Source organism: Bactrocera dorsalis, chromosome 1 (assembly GCF_023373825.1).
Source record: "Bactrocera dorsalis isolate Fly_Bdor chromosome 1, ASM2337382v1, whole genome shotgun sequence".
NCBI lineage: Eukaryota > Metazoa > Arthropoda > Insecta > Diptera > Tephritidae > Bactrocera > Bactrocera dorsalis.
The window spans coordinates 65,747,326-65,772,914 of NC_064303.1; the positions used below are offsets into that span (position 1 = coordinate 65,747,326).

The 25,589-nt window shown below is 36.0% G+C and overlaps 2 protein-coding genes across 8 annotated transcripts in view; both read left to right on the forward strand.

Annotated features, from left to right (window-relative positions):
• The window catches only part of LOC105233655 (UPF0430 protein CG31712), a 112,717-nt gene that overhangs the window by 49,205 nt on the left and 37,923 nt on the right, over nt 1-25,589 (forward strand). For 3 of the 7 annotated variants that reach the window (XM_049462623.1, XM_049462628.1, XM_049462625.1), the window contains exons 3-4: nt 14,405-14,464; nt 18,972-19,172. The exons of 1 other annotated variant lie outside the window; for it this stretch is intronic. In XM_049462623.1, coding sequence (XP_049318580.1) covers nt 14,405-14,464; nt 18,972-19,172 — 261 coding nt within the window. 3 more of the 7 variants (XM_049462624.1, XM_049462626.1, XM_049462622.1) reach the window with 2 other exon arrangements.
• The window catches only part of LOC105224069 (cyclin-dependent kinase 5 activator 1), a 325,563-nt gene that overhangs the window by 35,093 nt on the left and 264,881 nt on the right, over nt 1-25,589 (forward strand). The gene's annotated exons all lie outside the window — the stretch shown is intronic.

Here is a 25,589-nt window from a genome sequence, read left to right on the forward strand (position 1 = left end):
CTGGCCCCAGATGGGAACCCTGTGGGACCCCGGACGACACATAGCCATTGACTCGCACTTGCAGGAATCTCCCAGTCAAGTATGAGCTAAACCAATTCAATACATTTCCCGCCACTTCGTAGCGATCCATCTTCTCTATTAAAAGCTCATGATCCACCATGTCGAAGGCTTTGCTGAAGTCCGTGTAGATAGTGTGAACTGTTTCACCCTTGTCCAACGCTCTCAGTACGTAATCAACATACAGGTAAAGGTTTGTAGCCGTAGACCTGCCGCCAAAGAACCCATGTTGCTTGGTCGAGATCGTATTCTTGAAGGCGAAATTCACCTTCTGCAAAACAAGTTTCTCAAACAACTTTGCCATTTCCGGCTGTATGCATATTGGCCTGTAGTTGAACGCCTCAGATCTCGACCCTGCCTTGCAAATTGGACATATATACGAGCGTTTCCATGCCGACGGAAAAATACCCATCTCCAGTGATTTACTAAAGATGTAGGTTATTGGTTCAGCAAGTCCGACTGCACAACTCTTCAGTAATAATTCCATCTGGTCCGGCTCCCTTCTTTCCATCTATTTTGCACATTTGCTCGTACACTTCATCAAAGCAGATGGTGAGTTCCGATAATTTCACATCGTAGCTAGTCGATGTTTCCACAGCTTTAGCTGTGGGCATTGGTTCCCCATTATCATTAACTTTCTCCGCATAGATGCTACCAAAGAACGACGCAAACAGATTGCTCACTTCCCCACCCGTCGTAGCTACACTATCCTTCCACGACACGGAGGATGGAATATCCATATTGTTCCGTCTCCTGCTTTTGACGAATTTCCAAAACTGACCCGAATCCACCCGTACAAGCTCCTTCATCCTGGACGTGTATGCGCTGTAACACCCTTTGCCGATTCTTTTGCATTCCGATCGCAACCGATGGAAAACATGTAGACGTAACTGGTTTTTAATCCTTTGTATGTTGCATGCGGATCCTTTTTTGCACAATTCCATCGTTAATTCTCTCGTATAGCCAGTTTACCTTGTCATTCAGTGATACTACCTTATACAGCTCAATCCAGTTACTCCTCAATAAAAAAAGTCATTGAATCCCACGTAGTCCGCCTTCTTGAATGCATAAGTCGGTGCCACGTTCATTTTTAGGTTGGCCTTAATCTCAGCACGTACGGGTGGTGCTTATCTTCATCAATAATAGCCTAGGTACTGTCCACACATACTTCAACGAGGCTAAAGCATAAGTCAAGCGTACGATCATTTACATTACGAATTAGATTATACTGTTGACAGTTAGTCACACTCATCTCACTGTATACCATATTTGCACATTCATCTTGAGGACAGCTACTGGGGAGATTATAGTTGCCAACGATAATCAATGCACAGTTGGGATATTTTTCCTTCAAATACGAAATTGTTGACATATGACTCGCATACTTATCCAACGACGACAGTGGCGGAAGATACACACATCCAACTAATAGATTGCCCTCAGTACATTTAGGCTGTTCACGGTAAGGTGGTTATCGGGTTATGTGATTATTAGATTAAAAATAACCTCTATGTTCCGTGAGCACCCTATGTTGTATGGTTATTTGCTTATTTTTACACAAACAGCTGTTCATTGTTTACAATTTTACTTCAATGAAATTCCAACTTATGAAATGCCTAAACAAAGTTTAAAAAGCAAAATAATCGAATTTAAAATAAGTTCTGCTATTCAGGAAATGGACTTTATTGAAGGTATGTGCTTATTAAATAATCCGAATTTTAAGGGTTCAAAATATGCTTTGTATAAAATTTGCAGACATCTTGCATAATTTATCTAAATCTAGATCTAAACAATTTCTTCGGATATTACATTGTTGCCCTAGAAAATAACCTACACCAAATTCGCATTTTTTATATCTGTGTCGTTTTGTCATAACATCTTAAGTCTAAAAATCGTGTTTGGAGATATCAACGATTTTGTATAAAATCATGTGTGCTGCAGTTAAAAACAATGTTTAGCCCATTAAAAAGTTTAACTATTATGAAATTAAAATTTGGCAAGTTTTGAAAAATAGCTTGTTTGAAAGTATTGTTTTTTTGTTGTTTTGTACTTAAGATGTTTTGTAAAACGAAAATAACTAAGAGACGATGTTTTAATTAGACTTAAGATTTTGTTACGGAAGAAAGACTAGAATTTTTTAAATTAATAAGTAGACATAAGAGCTTCTGTTAAAATTGAAACAAATAAGTAAAAGGAGATAGGATGTTTGTTTTTTATTCCTTAGAAAAACAATTTAAGTTTCAAATTTACAGTCTTCAGTTCTTATATTTTTATTTAAACAAAAAAAAAATCAAAAAATCAAAGGCAATGTTTAAGTTTTTCAGTCAAGCTTGTAAATATTTGATTGTACTATATTTAATCGTTGCTTTCATAGTTTTCGGTTAGATCTGGATGACAGTCTAACATATCTTCTGAAGATAAGTTCATATAAATTCTATAAATTTCATCCACTAGCGGCAGCATTTCTATCAGGTAATTCTTTTTAGTGCTCATTTTTATTGGTGCGACATGACAATTTTTTAAATCTTTTATTTTGAGGAATTGATTCCTCGTTTTGTTATATTAATGCACTTGAAAGGATCACCTTCATTTAATGATGTTTTAAAATATATTTTACTGTATTCCTTAGTAAATCTGAACCATTTAATGTCATGTCAATTGAATTTATCACCGTTGGCATCCACTTTACGCCAAATACATACACGTTTTGATGCGAAGGCAAAATCATATATATTTGATTGATCCATTTCGTTAACTAAAAATTTTTTCTTCACTCCGACTGTTCTTATAAATTGCTACCAATCACGGGGATGATGGATTTTTATTGAAGATTTATTTTTCTTTTTCTCTATAGCAGCGTGGTCACTATCGCACTCCATGTGTGTGTGTCCAGGGACCATGAATTTATGATCTATAATGTTTTAAAAAGAACAGCTGGTACGACGAGGAGTGCCGTGTCGCAGCGGAGAGAACAGGCTGCCTACCTCGCAACGTTACGATCGACCACAACACGTGCGGGATGGGATAGATACCGAGAGTTGAAGAGGGAAACGAGACGCATTTGTAGACAGAAAAAGAAAGAGGCCGAAAAGCGTGAGTACGAAGAGCTTGATGAGCTGGCCGACAGGGGTAATGCTCGAAAATTCTACGAAAAAATGCGGCAGCTTACAGATGGTTTCAAGACCGGAGCATACTCTTGTAGAACCCCCCAAGGTGATCCAGCCACCGATGCCCAGAGCATACTTAAATTATGGAGGGAACACTTCTCCAGCCTGCTGAATGGCAGTGAACACACAACTCCAGGAGAAGGCGAACCTGATTCCCCAATCGATGACGATGGAGCAGACGTTCCATTGCCCGACCAAGAAGAAGTTCGAATAGCAGTTGCCCGCCTGAAGAACAACAAAGCGGCGGGGACCGATGGATTGCCGGCGAGCTATTCAAACAGCGGCGAAGAACTGATAAGGAGCATGCAACAGCTTCTTTGTAAAATGTGGTCGGACGAAAGCATGCCCACCGATTGGAATTTAAGTATGCTATGCCCAATCCATAAAAAAGGAGACCCCACAATCTGCGCCAACTACCGTGGGATAAGCCTCCTCAACATCGCGTACAAGGTTCTATCGAGCGTATTGTGTGAAAGATTAAAGCCCACCGTCAACAAACTGATTGGACCTTATCAGTGCGGCTTCAGACCTGGAAAATCAACAACCGACCAGATATTCACCATGCGCCAAATCTTGGAAAAGACCCGTGAAAGGAGAATCGACACACACCACCTCTTCGTCGATTTCAAAGCTGCTTTCGACAGCACGAAAAGGAGCTGCCTTTATGCCGCGATGTCTGAATTTGGTACCCCCGCAAAACTAATACGGCTGTGTAAACTGACGTTGAGCAACACGAAAAGCTCAGTCAGGATCGGGAAGGACCTCTCCGAGCCGTTAGATACCAAACGAGGTTTCAGACAAGGCGACTCCCTATCGTGCGACTTTTTCAATCTGCTGCTGGAGAAAATAGTTCGAGCTGCAGAACTTAATCGAGCAGGTACAATCTTTTATAAGAGTGTACAGCTGCTGGCGTATGCCGATGATATTGATATCATCGGTCTCAACACCCGCGCCGTTAGTTCTGCTTTCTCCAGACTGAACAAGGAAGCAACGCAAATGGGTCTGGCAGTGAACGAGGGCAAGACGAAATATCTCCTGTCATCAAACAAACAGTCGTCGCACTCGCGACTTGGCTTTCACGTCACTGTTGACAGTCATAACTTTGAAGTTGTAGATAATTTCGTCTATTTAGGAACCAGCATTAACACCACCAACAATGTCAGCCTGGAAATCCAACGCAGGATTACTCTTGCCAACAGATGCTACTTCGGATTGAGTAGGCAATTGAAAAGTAAAGTCCTCTCGACGAACAAAAGCCAAACTCTATAAGTCGCTCATAATTCCCGTCCTGCTATGATGAGCTGTACGAGATATACGACGACATTGACATAGTTCAGCGAATTAAAAGACAGCGGCTACGCTGGCTAGGTCATGTTGTCCGGATGGATGAAAACACTCCAGCTCTGAATGTATTCGACGCAGTACCCGTCGCGGGAAGCAGAGGAAGTGGAAGACCTCCACTCCGTTGGAAGGACCAAGTGGAGAAGGACCTGGCCCCGCTTGGAATATCCAATTGGCGCCACGTAGCGAAGAAAAGAAACGACTGGCACGCTGTTGTTGACTCGGCTATAATCGCGTAAGCGGTGTCTACGCCAGTAAAGAAGAAGAATGCTTAAATTGTTTTCTAGTTGCATGGAAATAGCAAACATAGTTGCAACGAAAGAGGTTTTATTTTGGCCGGGCAATCACTGTAGAAAACAATATGATTTACGTTTGCATTTAATTCCAGTAAATGAGTAAACACGCATGAAGCTATTTCGTTTCCACCTCTTTTAGCTATTGCTTCATGCCACATGTAGCATATTAGTTGATTTGTTGCACAGTTTTAATAGTATAGGAGGTAGATGTTTTCTTATATTTTTGTAGTCCAGTTATAGCAACACTACCTCCTATGAAAACCAGCATTTTGCCATGAGTCGTTGTAGCAGTTTATTAGGTGTTGCATAGTCAGGGTATCATTACAGTTTAAAAAGTGTGTTTTGAGAAAAACGCTTTTAAAGTTTTAGGTGTGCACTCCGAGAACTCGGAACGTCCAGCGGTGTTATTATTTTTGGGCCTTTTTCGAAACCTTCCAAAATCAATGGTAAAGTGGGTTTCTACATTAATTCTAAGGGTATAAAGGAACAGAAAATGCCAAAAAAAGATTGAAAAAATATTACCCTACTGACCCCTTAAACAACTTAGTTTCTTGGAGTCTTAGAAATGAGGTATTCAACCTTAAAAAAATGTAAAACCTTAAAAAAATGTAAATGTGCTTTTCCCGTAGATCTGTAAACCCTACATCGTACGTAGTTTGAAGTAAATATGCAGTTTTGTTGATCTGAGAGTAAAGGGTTGCAAGAATTAATTCACGCTATGAATGCAACAGAGAATTTATGAATTCATCTCATAACTCGAGTTAAGCGCCGACGCTGAGTTGGAATTATGTGAATGCAGATACAGAGAAGACATTGTGAGTTGCTGTTTATCGCTAGCAGGTAGACTCAGCTCATTCATCTCATAAACAAACCCAACTCACACTCATATCATCAACCAGCAGTGAATGCAAAGCGTTAGCGTTCGCTTAGTAGTGGAATAGTGTGTGATCGTCACTTATTGTTATGTGAATTCATTGTTTCTCTCATTCTTTTAACAGAACAGTGTGCACCCATAGTGTTCAGCTAATAGCGGCCATACACAGGCACACATGTGCGTTCGATCGGTATGTGTAAACATGCGGTTTACTCGTGTATGGGCTTGTTCGCGTACCGATCCATGTTCGCGAAAATGTTTGATTTTTTACGATCGGTGCGAGCATGTTTATCGTGTATGGCGTTGTGAGCGCACAAAATCTCATTTCTCTCGTGTCGCCGAGCAGTGAAGATCGCGGACAATTGCAAGTGTTAAGGGGAGAGACTGCTTTAGAGGCATCAAAAAATCGATTTTTTTTAGGATTTCGAACATCTTTCACAAATTTTTTGAATACGAAATCTTTGATATTCTGCCTTTAGGAAGCAATTACCCGATGCATCTCGCATATACATTTATCAGGAACAAAAAATTCAAAGAGATTCATGTTTTTTAATAACTTATCTTCTAGTTAAACTAAGAAAATTCCAAAAAAAAATTTACTTTATTTTGTTTAAAAATATGTTCAAACTTGACTTTTCCTAGTTTTTTTTAGTTTAAATAGAAGATAATTTTATGCCAAAGATAATAAACTTTGCCCAATTCCAACTTTGCCCGCCAATTAAAATAATCGTAAAAATAAAAAACCGAGAAATCGCGCTTTTCGCTTTTTTCCCAAGCGCTCATGTATGTATCTGTTTGATGCTCGGACACTATTTCCCTTCTAGCTTCGACAATATTTAGAGTTCCAATCTATAACTTTGTTTGTTAGATAATTTTTAAAGAGATTTAAGCGATTGTTTGAAGCTTCTAAAGCAGGCTCTCCCCTTAATAAAGATTTCGTATCTGAATTTATTGATCTTATAAAAAATTAATTCGCAATTTGGCAAACGAAAAGTGATAAATATAAAAATAATATTGAGAAAAATAAAAGTTGGAATAACTTATTAACGAAATACAAAGGAATAGATAAAAGTGCTACATTAGAAATAAATTCGAAGAAATGTTCCGCTTGCCTGTCGCACATGTTAACTGTGTGAAGAACGAACGCAAAATGGATTTGTGTGTCGTGTATGGGCAAACGAATTCACACAGATCGAACGCACATGTGTGCCCGTCTATGTCCTCTTTAAGCAAGCAAATAGAGAAGATAAACGGAAGGGTTTTCCCCAGAACATGTTTGCCTGCATTGTACTGGCCGTAGACGCTTAACCGAGACAGTTTATTAAATATTTAAATTCGTCATTTGTTTTGTGTATACTGTGACTGGAAATGAACGCGAATGTAACTAATAAAAATGTGATACTTTGGAACTAAAAGTTGTATGTATTTTGTGATTTAAAAAGAGTTTTTTTTAATTGTTCCAAAGGACAGGTTTTAGTTCTAAAATATTTTTATTTTTTATAATATTTTGTTGAATCTATTAATCCCTAAATAAACTTCATGAAAAATTGCAATAAAATTGAATATTGGAAACATTTTTTTATCCACATTCATATGCAATTATCTATGCGTATTTACATATGTACATACTTCTTTCTAGTCGTGCAACTAGAATAACTCGAATTAACAGTTGTTAATTCACACGAACATCATTCACTCATCCAACATCCTTCTTGCACAGAATTAATTCACACCAACAGAATGAAATGCTTTGGTAGACCAATTCTACAAAGAGTGGGTCGTTACTTGTGAGAGTGCTATGAGTTGAGCGAACTCGTTGTTGTTCTCACTTATGACACTCGGTCCTTATTTTACCCAAACATGAGAATTCATTTTTACGTTGTGTGAGTGAGTGCAAGTTGAAATTTTTGGACAGTGACTCAAAGTTTGTTTTTTGCGTATTCGTGCAGCCCTTTATCTGAGAGTAACTATGGACCCCAAACTCAATTTTAACCTTCATGCATCTACCATGGTTTTTAAAGCTAAAGGTGCTGTTATTTTTTGTTAACCGTTGGCCTAAAGAATTTAGGAACCACTAGCTACGATTATTTTTATATATTTGTTGAGGCCTATATAGGGAAATGCTATGGTATGGAAAACTAGTTATCAAGTTCATTCGTAGAAGTTAGAGTCCGTTCAAAAACAATTTTTATTTTTTACCTTAAATCAGGTTAAATCCTTCCCCTATTTTAATTGTTTAAATCTTATATCTACCAACGTTCGCTAGTCGTAGGTAATTGCTGGGTATAATAATAAAGTCCATATCTATTATTTGATATTAATTTTAACGTCCTCGTTCGCTCAACTAGGCAGTTTAGATCTTTAGTTTTAAAACTTTCTAGAACAAATTTTGGAGGAAGGTAATCGTTGAGTAAGTTTCTTTTGAAACCTCACACCAGGTTTTTGCAACAAAATTCCATAACTGGCATATATTTGGGAAATTTTTAAATGTTATGACCAATGCTTTCCTCAGCATATAACAGCGTCGTGTTCTCTAAGAAAATTATATTTATACATATTGGAACTCATTCACACTATACCATGAAAAGCTAACCAGACCATTACCATATCGCTCATTTGCTGCAAGACCGGCATAAGTCAAAAAAATCGATTCTCCAGAAAACGCGTTTAAAGTTTTCAACTGACTACAACCTTACACGGTGACTCCAACCTTACACCTCTTCTCAAGCGGAGCATATAAGAGGTATTCATATGAATTTTTCACTCAACATGAAGTATGATATAACGAACAATTCTGCAGCATTAACTCAAAAATCACGTTTTTTGATTTATGCCGGTCTTGCAGCAAATGAGCGATATGTTGTCGCCACCTTTTTGCAAACTGTGAATGCAGCTCTTAGCCTTTCAGACGGCGAACATTCAGTCTGGCAGCATTCGCGAAAAAATTAATTTTTGTTTTGTAGTTCCACAAGATATTGCCCCACTTTTTTCGCAACCTGGGCCAATTTCCATGATTTTTCGCGAATTGTAATATGTAAATTGTCGCAATAAATGTATTCTTCTTGCTCTTCTGTTAGCTAAATTAGCTCGTTGCAGCCTTTGTCGGATCGTTCGTTAATGGGACCATTTTAGCGGGGATTAAGTTTGTTTTGTCCGTTGTTATTGACATCTTTTTTGGTCGACGGTGATTTTTATTAATTATTTTAAATAATTAGGACATTCTGCACGAAATACAATAAAGGCGATATATCGAAGACTTTGGCCCACTTTTCTGAGGTTTGAGACGATTTTCCTCTTCTCCGATCTACGAAACTTATTTTTACCCACCTATAAAATTTTTAAGTTCTTATTGCACTTTAAACAGAAAACTATACAAGCAGAAGAATAAACCAACAAAATAACCTTTAATTAATTAAAATGTAGCTATTATTTTGACCACTTAAAAATTGTATTCGTTTAATATGGTGTTAAAGCTAGGGATGTGCGAATATTCGAAATTTCGAACTATTCGACGCGAATCGAACCGAATTATTCGATCTGAAATTCAACCCGAATATTCGTATTATTCGAATAGTTCGAATAATCAGAATACTTCGAATAATTTTAATATTTGACTTTGCGTGATTTTTTAATTAGCGCCAGTAGTATCTGAATCTCGTTCATACATCTGACGTACATCTGTCATTCTCGTTTCAAATATTCAAAAAATCAAACATTGGTTATTTTTTTGGGACTTCATGAAATAGCGACAAACTAATATAGAAGAAACAGTAACTTTGCGCCTTGAGAAAGTCATTGATCAAGAACTTATTCAATACTTGTATTCGGCAAATATTGATCCTTGGGATGATCCTATTTAGTGGTGGAAAAAAGAATCAATTAAATATCCTTTGTTATCTCGACGTTATTTGCCAGTTCCATCTAATACGTCTGTTGAGAGTGAGCGGCTCTTTTCGACTGCTGGAGACAATTAAATATCCTTTGCTATCTCGACGTTATTTGCCAGTTCCATCTACTACGTCTGTTGAGAGTGAGCGGCTCTTTTCGACTGCTGGAGACATTGTGACTGAAAAACGAAATTCCTTATCACCTGATAATGTTGCTCGGTTGTTATTTTTAAATAAAAATTTAATTCGTTATGTTTAATTGAATATTATGCTATACAAATTTTAAATAGAGGAACGTTGTTCCATTAAAACACGTGAACAAACGAACTTCTTAGAAATAATTATATATGTACATACATATTTTCGGTTGAAGCTTCCTTGCCAAGCTAAAAAATGAAGCTATGAAAAACTGAAATTTTTTAAACGAAAAATCAAAGCAATTTAATTTATCTTTGTACTGCTCACAAAAAGGTGAACAATTAATTAAATTAAAATTAGTTTTGATTTATCTAACGAGTGGCCAAAACAGTTGTGCTGAGTGTAAGAAAAAGCTTTCATGATCACTCAAATCCTTTCGAACTTTATAACACCAGGTAAGTCAAAGTTTTATTGACAGATAAGTGGCTTTTAAATAATATTTATTGCAGATTCATTAAGCGGAAATATTAAATGAAGAATCATTTTGTATTAAATTAAATGGGATCAAGGACCGTTACCACAACTCTTTATTTCCATGCTGACGTTATCAGGAATGCTTTTTAAATGATTTTAACTTTGGGCGGAAGCAACCTGCGATATTTATGGTTGGGTCAAAACGGGCCCGGCAGTCGTGAGCGAGCAAGTAATCGTATCGAGTGAAATTTTGTAACGTATTGAGTGTGCGGATTGTCGCACTCGATACGAAACGAATAGAAATTTTATGAAATAACTTCCCTGGTGTAGCTGTAAATGACATTTTCGAATACATTCAAATACGAAACAAAACAAGTATTTGAATTTGAATTGAATGTAAATATTCAATATACGATTATACAACACTAGAGGACCCGCCTACGTTTTACTGTGGCTGATACATAAGTAGTACTACTAATACCATCTATATGATTTCTATTGGTTAGATTATAAGTATTAGTTAAGGAATAATCGCATTTTTGATGAAACAACAAAAATGAATCAAAAAGCATTTCGTGCGTTAAGAAAGAATTGGTTTTTGGGGTAAAAATACTATTGAATTTGGGCTGTGCATCAGTGAAATCAATCGAGTCCAATCGATTGTCAGCCTGGTGGACTGCATATTAAGAAACGGTTGTCAAGCGTGGAAAGACAAAAAAATCGGCTGGGATCGGCCTGTGGTATATTATTCATCGAATAATAAATGAGCCAGTTTTAATTCATGGCATTGTGTATTTGATTTCAGTTCTATTCTACCATTCCCAATAGTTAGCAATTTCATTATTTTTCAGAAAGGATCAGTTTGAAATTGTACGCATATATGTATTCATCGTTCCCGTTTAAATATTGTATTGCTCTGTGCACTGCTTCGAAAAGATTTCTGTATATCTCAAATTTTTTATCAACACTTCAGTTATGCCGCTATTTTTTTATGCCACACCTTTTGCAATTTTAAATTGCCTGTCAAGATACCCTCTCCAATAGTTAGCAGGTATGAAAAAAATGTTATAGCTACCCATAGATGTATTGAATCATCCAATTTATTACTTAAGAACGAACTCTGTCCTCAGCATAAAAACTTGATCCACAGATGTCGCCTTTCACTTTGGCATCGTTTTGTTTAATGCACGTTTACGCCAATTTAAGGTTTGAATATTGGATACTGTGATGGTAGCGCCATCTATCGGTCAAACATTCCAAAATTAACAATTGATTAAAAATGAAAAAATAATTTAAAAAACATTTTCCAGTGGACCAAATTGTAAATCTAAACCATTCTCGAACCTCATTGAACATAAACACAAAATTTCATCAAAATCGGTCCATCCGTTTAGGAGCAGTTCAAATGCAAACACACGGTCAGAAGATTTATATATATAAAGATGTGTAATAAATTGTATATAAATTTACTTACATTCATTAAAATGAACCCTAACGTGTTTTTTTTTTATACAAGTTCATCTGATTCAGATGAAAAACAACACCAAATGGCCAAACGATTCAGGATTCGTGACAAAAGTAATCCCATGGCTTTACCTGAAGCAGCGTAAGAAAATTTAAAAAATTAATTATACCGTTTAACTTAGCGTAGATCACATTATTTTAAATCATTTAAAGATTCATGAAGTGGTTTAGACTGACCAAAAACGCATTTATTTTCACCCTATCCGAAATAAAATTTAACCGGCATTTATCAACCGCAGTACCATCAATACTTCAATCAGCCGATTGGCGGTTATTGGTGTTTATTTCTGAACTTTTCTCTTTAAAATATCAAGCTCATGAGTTTTAATCTGCAACTCTACAGCTTTTTTTGCATATCTTTTTTATGTACATCTTTTATTTGCAACGATCTCTTCTTTTACACAATTAGTTTCTCAAGATTTTTACTTCTACTGCAACATCTATCCCCGCAGCTTGGAGGAGTTGCTCTTCTGCTACAGTTAAAAGCTTTTCCTCGTACTGACCACCAGTCCTTTGTTTCGAGGCTTTGTTGAAAGAAATTTTCTTTTTATATTGTGCTTTTGATCAGCAAAGACCTATTTTTGTATTTTATTATTATTTTAATCTTATATTATTTTATTTATTTAATTAACATTATTTACTTGTATTGATCTTACTTTTCGTCAAAATTTAGCATCTTTCATCGGTGGCCCGGCAGCGTTAAGTTTTAGCGACAATGCATGCCATAGCTTTTTTAATGCAATTTTGCCTTGCCCACAATTAGGCAAAATATTATTTGCTAAGATAAATTTTTTGACGCATATTTATTTTGTTAACATTAAATCATTAGTTATTATTATGTTAAATAAACTTAATAAAAGAAAAATACTAAAAAAAAATACACTTTACTTCCGATTATTTTAAACTGATATATTCAAACTTTTTTTTTTACTTTGTACTATAACGTTTCTCAAATAGCTAACTAGTGAGATTTCGATTCTTTCGTACAAACGAGAACACCTTATCGAATGAGGAAATTTCAAATTTCAAAAGTGCGTATTCGATAGCGAGAACGACGATCCCAAAACAAAACAAAATACATGAATTTCGCTCGTTAACGTGTGCCGCGATTCGGGCCCTGCATTTAAATATTAGGAATAAAACACCAATGACTTAAGAGGATTAAAACACTTCAAAAATTTAATTTCACTTCTGCACGCTAGGAGTAGTAGATTGTATCGATTCTTTATGGTTGAAACACTTCCAACAATCCCTTAATTATACATATTTTAATGTTTCCAAAATGTAGTTTGTTTCGGGATTTTACTCTATGACAAATTTTTCACATTTCTATGGATTTGTACTTAATAAGTGAATAAAATAGATTGAATTTAAAAATAAAATAGTTCTTTTTATCCATATCACATTTTTTATTAAAATTTTTTCCTGAATAAAAAAAAAATTTAGGACTCACCGTTGACACAGAATTGAATCCCGTAATAACAACAATGTTTAAGTTTGACAGCATCCTATGTAGATGTAGGGGGTTGGCGACGAGGGAAATCGAAAAAAAAAAAAACTGTGCCGATCATGTTGTTGTAGCGGCAGAAAACATACCTGCAGTAATTTCGAGGAATAGTGCCCATCTGACAGTCTTTCTTTGGCCCGATAAAAATCCAGGTCCGTTCTGATTACATAGTAGTTCCAACCATCCTGGGTACCGCTATGCGAAAGCTCTGTGAAAAGTGGGAGCCACGCGAGCTTACAATACATCAAAAACAAAAAAATTATTGGTTTTGAGAAGTGTTTTAAGGTGTTCAATCGTAATAAATTCACATTTTACATCGATATATGGCAATGGATGAAATATGGCTCCATCATTTCACACTGGGATTCATTCGACTGATAGTTATGTTATGAATACGTTGAATAATCTTAAAAAAAAATGTAAACGTAGTTTATGTATTTTTTTTTTTATTTATTTGTGAACATGTCTAATTAACTCAATTTAATCCCCAAAACCGTTGCTATTTAATACATAATAATAAGTATGTATGCGTGTTAATGTATACATGTCTGCAGTCATTATCTTCCGTTTTTCCGTTTAGTAGCCGGTTTGCTTGGATCTTGTTGCGTCGTTGTACTATGGTCGTAACTAGGTTTCAGTAGGGAGACTATTCCGATTTTATGAGACATTTTAAGAGAAGTATCATCTTAGGAAAAGTATTGCTATGACTGGTTGTATTGTATTCTTGTAACTGAGAACTGCATCTATTTATCTGCTAATAGTTCCTTCCTTCGGTGGTTGGATCATACTCGTGGGGGATGATTTATCAAAGGTACATAGTATTACTGTCTCAAAAGTGCCCTCTGTCTTTGTAACCAAATTGAGCAGAGCATTCTTAGTGCATCATGGCGCTGAACGCCTGTTGTTTGAATTTTATAACTTTTGGACAAAGGCGATTGTGATTTCATTGTCTACAAAATTATTCTAACCATTTTGTAGGATTAGTCGGCCTGTGAGCTTAAGCCAAGGAGTGAAGAAGTTCTATACTACCTTGTTGTGAAGCCTTTAATCTATCCATGCCTTTATCGGATTCTCAGATCATTTAAACTGAACTTATTTCAAACGGCAAACAAAACTGTACTGAATCGATTTACTTTCAGGGCTGTCTCATCAAAATTGACCTTCTTTGTGCTCTGTTTGGATGGTTGGTCCAACTAAAAGTAAGTCATTTAGCGATGTTTGTGTCGTAGTTTGGCAAGAGGCGTCGAACACTACTCGTAACTTTGTTGATGCGCTTGTGGGTTTCAGTACGGAGTGATGTGGTATGTAATAGTGTGGTTCATCTAATTTCGGTGCTTTAACTACAGACATGTGACCAAGACGTTCGTATTCTTCCATGAATGAGACGGACTGGGAATAAGTGTCTGGCGACTGCGAAAGACGGCGTTCGATTTCTAGGAATCGACGACGAGCGATGTCGAATGAGGCTCCAAGTGCAGCGGGATTGTCCTTAAATGGCAGCCTCACAATTATGCGTCCAGTTGTATATTGTTGTGTTGTGGCTATAAAATGACGTTCACAAATCCGATGATCAGGTGAAATAGAGTTGGGTTTCCAGTCGACAGTTTCGAGCTCTCAAAGGCTTTGCATGTTTGCGTCAATAGAGTCTTCACGGAATAGCAGACATGACTTGGAAGGCGTATAATGCTTCGACTGGTATCTTCCAGAAACAACCCAACCAAATAATGGTTTTTGCAATGTAGGTAAATTTTGGCCAAGCTTTATTTGACCAACAGCGAGAGCTTCAAAAAATGCCTCTGTTCCAAGCAGCAGATCGATGCGTCGAGGTTTGAAGAAGGTTTCGTCAGCCAAAGTTGTGTTCTCTGGCAAGTTCAAATTTAATGTGTCAATTTCAGCGTCAGGTTGGTATGCAATATGGGGTGTGATACCAAACTGGAGCGAAAGTTGAAATGCTGATGTACGTGACTTAATTGTTGTGGTGGTGCGAGCTTTGAGGTTGGTAACTGAGTCACCTATGCTGCGAATGCCAATGCCTTGAGAACATGAGTCGAGAAGAGCTCTTCCAAGCTTGTAGGTACCCATGGAATCTTTAACTAAGTAGAACTAAAGCCTATGCTAGAATGACCTGCCCGTGATCCGATGTCTCCATATGCGAATGCGTGGCTGCTAGTTGGTTGTATGTATGAGGTTTGGTTGAATATGATGATGATGGTTGAAACGATTGCGATACAGGAAGGGATGTTGGACTTGCAAGTGTAGGCAGAGTCGCGTTGTCATGATGCAAGAGAGTATGATGTGTTCTGTTACAGGAGCGGCAGCGATGCTTCGAGACACACTGAGCTACTCTGTGACCATTGCTCAGACAATTGATACAGAGGTCATATTTCTTGGCAGCATCGTAGCGTTGATTCGTGTTCATGTCCTTGAATTGAGAACACCCAATAATTTTGTGTTTATCGCTAGAGCAAAGAACACAAGAAGGCTTAGTGATGGCGAATGATGAGTTTTGTCCACGCGTAGTAATCCGAATTGGTTTGGTGGACTCGAACTTATGGTGTAACGAGGAGTCGGATGAATGCAAAAACTGACAATGGCGTTCTAAAACTTGGGTGCATTGTATCCAAGTTGGAAGCGATTTGTAGTCTAGCGATTCATTCCATTTGTTGCGAGTTTGCTGATCACATTTTCCAATAACAATGTAAATCAGCATTGCTTGTGCGATATTGGAGCTGGTGCCCAATGATTCTAACGAACTGATGCCTTGTCAATCAAACTACGCAATTGTTGATAGTTTGATTTGTCGGCTGTTTGCAGCGTGAATAAGGAGGCAATTCCTTCCAAAAAATCAGAGTGGGATTATCGAAGCGTTCCCTGAGTCTGTCTAAAGCTTTCGGGTAGTTTTAGCTAGTGACCTGGAAGACTCTTACAGTTTCCAGGGCTGAACCTTTAAGACACGACAACAAATAATTAAATCGTTCTATATTTGAAAGTCTAGGTTCCCGAGCGACAAGTTGAGTAAAAGATGCAATAAAGTTTTTGTATTCTGCATAGTTTCCGCTAAAAGTAGGCAGCGACAACCTTGGCAAGAATGATGGAGTGGAAACAGGAGTTGGAGCTGTTGTCTCGGGGTAATTAATTGTAACATTTCCTTCGTCCCTAAGTTGTGCTTGAATGCAAAGTTTGGCTGTGACATAGCTATCCTCTAAATCTGCGCGACCTGTGTCTGATGGATCAAAATCTTCAATGTCAGCTTGAACTGAGAGTGCTTGCTTAAAGTATGACTAGTATTCCCAGTCGGCATTTTAATTCCGCATGTGAAGGCTTTTCATCAAAGTCTTTTGATCTCTCAACTATAGATTTAATGCGCGATACATTGCGTTTTATATTAGCGCGTTTGCGTTTGGAGTGTTCAAGAGACATTTTTACGTTTATTTTGGGACACCCTTAATGTACTCGAAGAGAATAACTACCAGCGGTCAATAATAACGACAGCAAAAACGAATTTGTATACAGCTCACTAACCATTGTTAGTAGTCTCACTAAACAATGTCCCACTAAACGTTTAGTGCAGGCAGCTTATGCAAAAAAAATGTAGAGAAAGCGTGTTACTAATAAAGCGCGATAATAACTGCTGCTAACAGAATAGCGGCGACGCTTTAAAGTGCCGGCAGAGCTACCAACGTTCAGCTGAGCAGTGCAGTCGGCGGTGACTTATGCTGAGTAAGCGATGATCTGCTAACAAAGGCAGCGAATGCAACTCCGTTAACCAAAATGTTCCAAACGGTGATGTAGCGAATTATGTATGCAAGTAAATGGATAAACGATATGTTGATAAGTAATTTGGATATGATGATAAGTAATTTGTTTTTATACATACGCTTTCCAATGAGCGGTAATTTCAGCAACAGTAGAAATTCTTAAAATCTCACCAGAAAAATCATCCGGTCGCAAACCAGTTATGCAAATGAACTGAAATCAGTCCAGGGACCCACCAACAACAGCGAATGTAATTAATACTCTGATTAGTGCAGTAAACTATTTGTTGGACGTGCATATGTATGTAACCTTTTTACAGCAATTGATGCAACGATTGCATAATAATCACAATTAGAGTTTCTCGAAATTTTTCAGAAAAGTAATTTTACAAAAAAGTAAACTTATTTTACACTGCCCCACGTTGGGCTCCAAATGTTGGAGCAAGAAGCGTTTTTCTTGCTTTATTTTATTCTATTAAAATGCGGGGGTGTAAAACAATTAAAGTGCAGTGTGCTCTTGTTCACGGTTTATAGGCTAGCCAGTGAACAACGCAGAATCGTGGGTCGTGTCAGCTGGCACGACCTATCTTATGGGCGCGCAATGTAACTGAGCAGTGAAAAACGCTACTCCTTTCTCTCTGACGTGACGATGACGTGAGAATCCGCGACATTTGGATTTTGCCGCCGCAAACGTCGCAGCTGATTGCTCTCTCACAACGCAAGGTTGCCAATATCGATATACTGCAGTAATTATCAACTTTTATAATTCAATCTGTTCAATATGTTTGAAATTTTCTTAAAATAACTCAAAATCAGAGTCAAATGCTATTATTTATAAATATATAAACTATTTTTAATAGTTTGTTTTCAGTTTTGATATTTTATATTGTAAAAAATTGTTATTGAAAACAAAGATGTGCTCAAAACTATATATGCGTATTGGGCAATGGCAACATTGTTCAAATGAAAACAAAGCAAAGATGGCTGATTTCTGCGTTTTTACCACGTTTTTGACTGTGCACACATTTTGCCGATAAGGAAGGAAAAGGAAGGAAGGGAGTAGCGTTTTTCACTGGCTAGCCTTTTAGTAGTGAGTGATTTATTTGTTAAGTTGTTCTAATGTATGTATATACATAATTACACTTTAGAAGATTTGAGCATTAACATAAGTAAAGAAAAGTATGAGTACAATATGTGTATGTATACATGTGTGTATAAATGTAAGCAACGTAAATTGAGTTATCAACAAGCAATGAGATGAAAAGAGAGTTATATTAACAATTCATTACTTTTATCCGGAGCAAGGGTCACTCTCATTAGGGTGACCCAACAGGCAGACTATTAAATAGAAACAAAAAAAAAACCTGATAGCGGAATTATTTAATTATGTTAATCAATAAAAACCTCAATTTCGAATTTTGATGTGACTTGATGATATGTTGTTTTGCAATTTAAGCGACGACATAATGGTTGTCGTTATTTTACCAGAATTTTTGCGAAAGATATCAGTCAATGTATGAGTTATTCTTTAGTTAAGCTGATATCACAAATGCCTATATATTTATGTATATCATTTGAATTAATTATGTTGATTTTGATGTAAATATTTCGAACAAGAAGCAATATATACTAGTAGTGAAACTAAGTGAGTCAATAACATGATACCAAATATAATTCAAATATATTCACTGTTTCGTCGAAAAAATTAATTTGAATACAATTTCAACATTTTTAAATACAAAGTTTGGTCAACACCTGACAATATTTCCTCAACTTTGATTTGTGCAAATTGCGGGAACATATATTTATTACACATTTTCTGAAATTATTCTGTGTATGTTTTTTTTTTGTTTTGATGTTTAGTTTTTAGGTAATACTTGCTTAACTATATTTTAGACGGTCTATTTTAAAAGAATATAACAAAAAACCTTTTTTTTGTAAATTTCCTTAGATAATTAAAGATGAAACCAGTAAGCGCATCGAGCTATTGGTTAAAAAACGTGTAGAAGAAGAACTAATAAGGCGTAAGGATGAAATTGAAAAAGAAGTAATGCGTAGAGTAGAAGCCGCCAAATCTGAAATGGAGAGAGATCTGATGTTCGAATTGGAAAAACAACGGGAACAAATTCGTGAAGAAGCTCGTCATCGAGAGGTATACAAGCTTTATTAATGCGTTTTTTTAATAAGTTCAATATAAAATTTAGCAGTGTTTCACTGCGCTGAGCATAAATTCCGAACTTTTCTTGCAAGCTATTTTCGTTCGAACGAAACTTAGCTCATGTCGACCCCGCCGCTCTTACTTGTTGTTTTTCACATAAAAAGTTAAATATTTTATTAAAACTGTCAATAAAATTTTGCGAAATTTACAAAGGAAAATATTCAAAACTCGGCCATTACGACCACATTTCCGGAAGTCGCTCGGAAAAAATTTGTCCCCGTTGACATCAGAACTGCTTACAAGGTCAGCATAAGTAAAAAGGAAAAAAATACGTGCCCGTGCTTTAGTTAAGATCATAAACTCCGTATTCCTCTTCATCTTTATTGGCGTAGACACCGCTGAGTGGGCTTTAATCTTTCACATAGTACGTTCGATAGAATCTTATAAGCGATGTTAAGGAGGCTTATCCCACGGTAGTTGGTGCAGATTGTGGGGTCACTTTTTTTGTGGATTGGTAGAGCACACTTAAATTCCAATCGTCGGACATACTTTCGTCCGACCATATTCTACAAAGAAGCTGATTATGCTCCTTATCAGTTCTTCGCCATCGCATTTGAATGACTCGGCCGGCAGTCCATCTTGAAATTTGTTAAAGGTAATGTGGTATAACGTCTTCCGATACCTAATCCTGTTTCTATTTCTGTCTATTAAAAGCCTGCACCTGATTTTAATCACGTTTGGTCGCATTTATTTTGGATTGGCTGCCACTTATCTGCACAGTTTGGGACTACAGTAATAGATTTAACTATAGAGCCAAAATCCTTTATGAAACTACGATAATAACTTAACCCAAAAAAGGTTTGATATTAAAAAACAAACACGGGAGTGGAGTGATTTACGTAATATTTCTAACAATATTTGGTTATTGTGCAGAAAATACAGATAAAGATAGAATAAATACAGATAACAGATTGGAGATTTGTATTATCTTTTTTGTTTTCTACCACGGTGAACTTGAATTCAATTTCAACCTTTTTTTAATACAAAGTTTGACAATAGCGCGCCAGTCATTCTTCCTTTTCGCTGCTTGACGCCAATTTTAGATTCCAAGCCAGGTTATTCTCCACCTGGTTTATCTAACGAACTGGAGGTCTTCCTCTTCCTCTGCTTCCACTGGCGGGTACTGGGTCGAATACTTTTAAAGCTAAAGGATTTTTGTCCATTCAGACAATATGACCTAGCCAGCGTAGCCTCTGTCTTTAATTTACTTAACTATGTCAATGTCGTCGCCTATTTCTTACAGCTCGTTCCATAGAATGGGATATTCGCCGTGGTCAATGCGCAAAGGACCATAAATCTTTCGCAGAATCTTCCTCAAGAACTCGTAACGCCAAATCATCAGATGTTTCCATCGTCCTTGAGTGACTTGTAGAATTTGGTCTTTGTTCGTCGAAAGAAAACTTTACTTCTCGACTCGGTCCGAAGTAGCACATGTTGGCACGAGTTATTCTGCGTTGGATTTCGAGGTTGACATTCTTGCTGCTGTTAATACTGGTTCGGCATATTGTCTTTGTACCACTACTCTACAATTCTTGCTTTATGAGCCGGTGCAGATTCTTGTTGAATAGATATGTATGGATTATTGAGAAATAGAGTGAAACAAATCACTTCTTTTCCTTCTCATTTGCTTTTGTCATTCGGTTAGACCGATTAATTCGTTTTTTTCTTATAAGCTTTCAATCTCAAACTTTTATTAAAAATGTTTGTGATGGGTTTTCGGTCCATGCTGTGGTCTTTGGCCAGTTTGCTTTCAGAATTTTCCGTACTCATTCTCTTGCAATCTTCACCATACTTGGAGTTCACTGACGAAATACTCATAATTTTTCTGATTGAAAATCGGGCTTTTTAAGTACTATGTGCAAAAATTTCGTAAATCATATTTGTATACATTTAATATAAGTTTTCCTCTTTATTTTTTAGTAAACTTGTTTATTTTAATATTTAAAGTAACAGTTGATATTTTTATTGTTGAAAATCTATTCCATTCTTATCTTTAGTAGTATAGCAGTATTAAAAATAATCGTTTTTATACTCTTGCAACCAGTTGTTACAGAGTATTATACTTTTGTTCACCTAATGGTTGTGCGTATCATCTAATACTAAACGAGTTAGATATAGGGTATATACATATACATATATAAATGTCAGGGTGACGAGAAAAATTGAAATCCGGTTGCCTGTCTGTCTGTCCGTTCGTCCGTCCTTCCGTGCAAGCTGTAACTTGAGTGAAAAGTGAGATATCTTGATAAAACTTGATATGTAGATGCCTTAGTACAAAAACAATCGAGTTTGTAGATGGACGTAATTGAACCAGTACCGATAAAATTTGAAACGAGGCATAATTTTCATATTCCTATGTCACGCTGTGAATTTGAGTTATTTCAATGAACGTATTTGACTTATAATAGTATTTCATTGTGCCTGTAATGAATACTGAAAATTCTCAAGCGTTTTTGAGAAGCGAAAATATAACTTAGGGAATGTGCGAGTAAAATAGAAAAGCCTAATTGCCTGTCGAGAATTAATTGCGATAAAAAATGAAGACGCGTTCCATCGTTTCCACGGTTCAATTACAGTACTGCCTTTATTTAATTTCATTTAGTTGCTTAGCCTAAATCTTAAAACTAACGGCTTAAACTAGTGGTAATGTTCATATGTATAAAAAAGGGGAAAGTATAGTAACTTTCGTTAAATATTGTAAAAGATTACGTTGAGGTAAATAAGGTGAGTAATATTTTAGTATTACAAATGTATTATTAAGGTAAGTATACAATAATTTAAATAATTTAATAATTTATAATTTTTATAATTCATTTTTCTTAATTTTAATTTTAGGTTTAAATATACATATATATCTTGTCGCTGGACGCAACACCGGCCATCTTGACAGGATCAGATTCCTTCAATATCCAATGGAAGCACGGCCAGTTTGCTGATGGGACGCTTAATCGTTCGTATGCTGCGGCGGCACGTTGTCCTCGTGGACGAGAACGAGGTCGTTGAGCTGCATATTGCGTTTGGGGTGCAGCCGCTTGTTGCGCTAGTTAACAAACTGTTGTTTGTCGAGAGTAAAATAAATTATATTTATTTGGGCAGTACACTTATTATCGTGTTGCCTTTTTTATTCATAATTTCTTACTGCCTATTTTTCATAATCTTACTTCTATTTATACTAACTAGTATGTTTACTTATTACTAGTTGATATTTTGTTAGATACAGATTATATTATTTGTTTAGGTTTGTTTACGGATATATTGTTTGTTGTATTGATAGTGCATTTACAATGTTTGCTTACTTGCTAATGAGATAGTTTGGTGCAGTTTACATTTTCGTGCATGCATTTTGTTTGTTACATTTATGATGCTAGGCGAGACTATTGTTATTGTTTGTTTATGTTACCAGTTGATAATTTATGTTTTCGGTACAAAAATGTGATAAGTAACACATGTTCCTTAACTCTCCTCCGTGTTAAAATGGAGCGTCCTCACTACTTTGCTGCTAATTGCTGTTGATGTAGACGGTTCAGTTCGATTTCAAATAAGCCGTCGATTTGTCGTTGTCTGTTGAGCATTCTAACATTTTGGCAATATTTGCAGAGGTGTACTAAACCATATATAGTAGCTATGAAGGTAAGAAATGCTATAATGATAATAAGTGTGAACTGCACTGGATTTTCTTCGACAGGAATTAAAAACGTTGAAATTTCCTGTATATTACTGAACTTGTAATTTGATTTCGAGGAAAGAATGCGAAGTACTTCAAGTTTTTCGCTGTGCTGGTTGTGTATGATTTCTCTGAGTTGTTGTTGATGGTTGTAATATGTAATGCCATCTATGTTTGTGGATTCTGAAAAATGAATTAATTTAGGGCCAGATATAGGCATATTATTCCAAGAATGCTCATAATCTGTCAAGATGCGACCGTTTTCTAAAATTTGAATTGGAGCGTTATTTTCATGAATTGTTTCGCATTGTGCTGATTTATCGTTTAAAATTTTTGTAGTACAATTATCAGAGGGTTCTGATTTACAAATAAAACTATTGAAATAATTCTTACATTTTGAAATTCTTTGATAATTATTACATTTTGCTATCTTAGGATCTAAAATTATTTTACCATGCTTATGTGCTAAAGGGTATACATTATATAGTCTACATTTAGTTTCGAGTATTGGATATTTGTAAATTGTAATTATAGCTTGTTCTAAGTAACTAATATGGGTGTCAGAATATTCCAATATATTAATAAGGGGAAGATCCAACTCCTCATGGTTTATTAATTCATACACATCATTTAAATTAAGTATGCCAGAGTAAAATTGTTATTTTTCGCAAAATAAATAGTGTTTGTAATTGTTTGCAATTCATTATAAATTTCTGCTATAATTAAATTCTCATTTATTGCTTTAGGATCGAGTGTTTCAAGTATTCTTTTAAACTGCGAATTAATGCTTTTTGGTTTATTATTATTTTCTATAAGCATATTAATTGACGTTTTGATTTCTATAAGATCGTCATGATCTGGTGTACCAGTTATAAATTTTAGCGCAGAACCAAGAAAGTTAATTGATCTTTTAGGCCTGTAAATATTTGGAATGAGTTGATTATTTAAAGTTTTAATTTTATTTACTAAAATTTTTGTTTCAGGCTGGTTTTCTAAATTATATGAAGATTTCATTATCTCGTCGTAAGGTGCAAGGACGTTGGACAAATTTGAAATGTGATATAAAAACGAACTATTCTGGTAAATGTAAACCGGGTCAGTTTCAACAAGCACACATTTTTTGTTTTTTAAATCTATTATGTTGTTGCATAATGCGATAGTGTAATAATGAAAAAAAATTATTCTGTACATGCCTGTACTCTTATGTTATCTTTGTGAATAACACGTCCCCTATTTGTCGTTACCGTCCTTCCGTTGTCTTCTTTAACAATTTGTTTCGCGTATTTTTTCACGTTTTTATTTCGCCTGTGCGTCTTCACAAATATGACGTCACCTTGTCTATAATTCAGCTGCTGTCGATTACGATTCTGATAACGTAAGACTCGTTCCTGATTTTCTTGTAGACGTTCGTGGATGTCAGGATACCCCTTTTGATTGAAGAACACGTCCTCGGGTTTCTCGTTGGTTACCGAATGGATCGTTTTATTGTATTGCCGAACGGCTTCAAATATCTGTTCTTCAGGTACTGAATTGTGCTGGTCTGCCAAAACTTTCGCGAGTTCAATTATTGTGCTGTGCGTACGCTCTAATTGTCCGTTTGTAGTAGAATGAAACGCTGGCCTTTTGGTGTGCGCTATTTGTAACCTTTTATAAATTTATTGTGCACATAGGCTTGTAAATGATAATTCGTTATCAGTCATTAGAAACTTTGCGTTTGGGTATATTTGTGAAATTATCTCGTCGACATACTTGTATATGTATATCTTTTCTTCAAGGTATTTGTCTGAAGTGGCAAAATTTTGAGTATTTGTCAGTTGAGCTAATGTATACATATGTTATCACTCATATAGAATAAATCTAAGTGTATGTATTCTCCTACTTTGTTTGGTGTTGGTGCTGCACCAATCGGTTGTTTGTTTGGTCGGCGTTCGTATTTGTTTGTGAGACAGATGTCACAGTCTTGTACTTATTTTTTACAGTCGTCTCGTATGTTTGGCCAGTAATATTTTAACGAAATTTCCTGTGCGTTATTTTTGTAATTTCTGTGTGCACGTCTATGTGTGTCATTTATGATTTCTTTTTGTTTTTCGATTTCGGTTATGTCTTCAACCGTTTTATGAGTTAGAACAATAGACACAGTGTGGAATGCACTGATAATATCATTTTCAACGAAAAATAATATTTGTTCATCTATTTGTAGAGCGTTTACAACTTGTGGTTTGATTACATTTTTTAATCTGTCCAATAGCTCAGTTTTAGTGTTAAAAAAAATTGTATGTCTACTGTTAGAAAAGATATTTTGGGATGATACTTGGGTGGGGTTTGCGTCTGATTGTTTTATAATAATTTGATTTTTAAAGCAATTTAATGGTTGCTTTACACGTTTTCTGTATTAGAATTAGATGTGTTATTAATTTGTTGGCGGGAAAGTGCATCAGCAACAACGTTCTGTTGACCAGGTTTGTAAGTGATTTTAGCGCCGTATTCTTCGATGAAAATTTTCTATCTTTTTAATTTTGTATTTGGGGTTTTTTCCGATATGGCAAAAATTAAAGATTGATGATCGAAATGAATTTCGAAGCTTTTGTAAGGCGAACACAATTGCGAGTAACTCTTTTTCGTTTGTAGAGTAATTCTGTTCGGTTTGGCTAAGTGTTCGTGAAATAAATGATATGGGTTTTTTATTT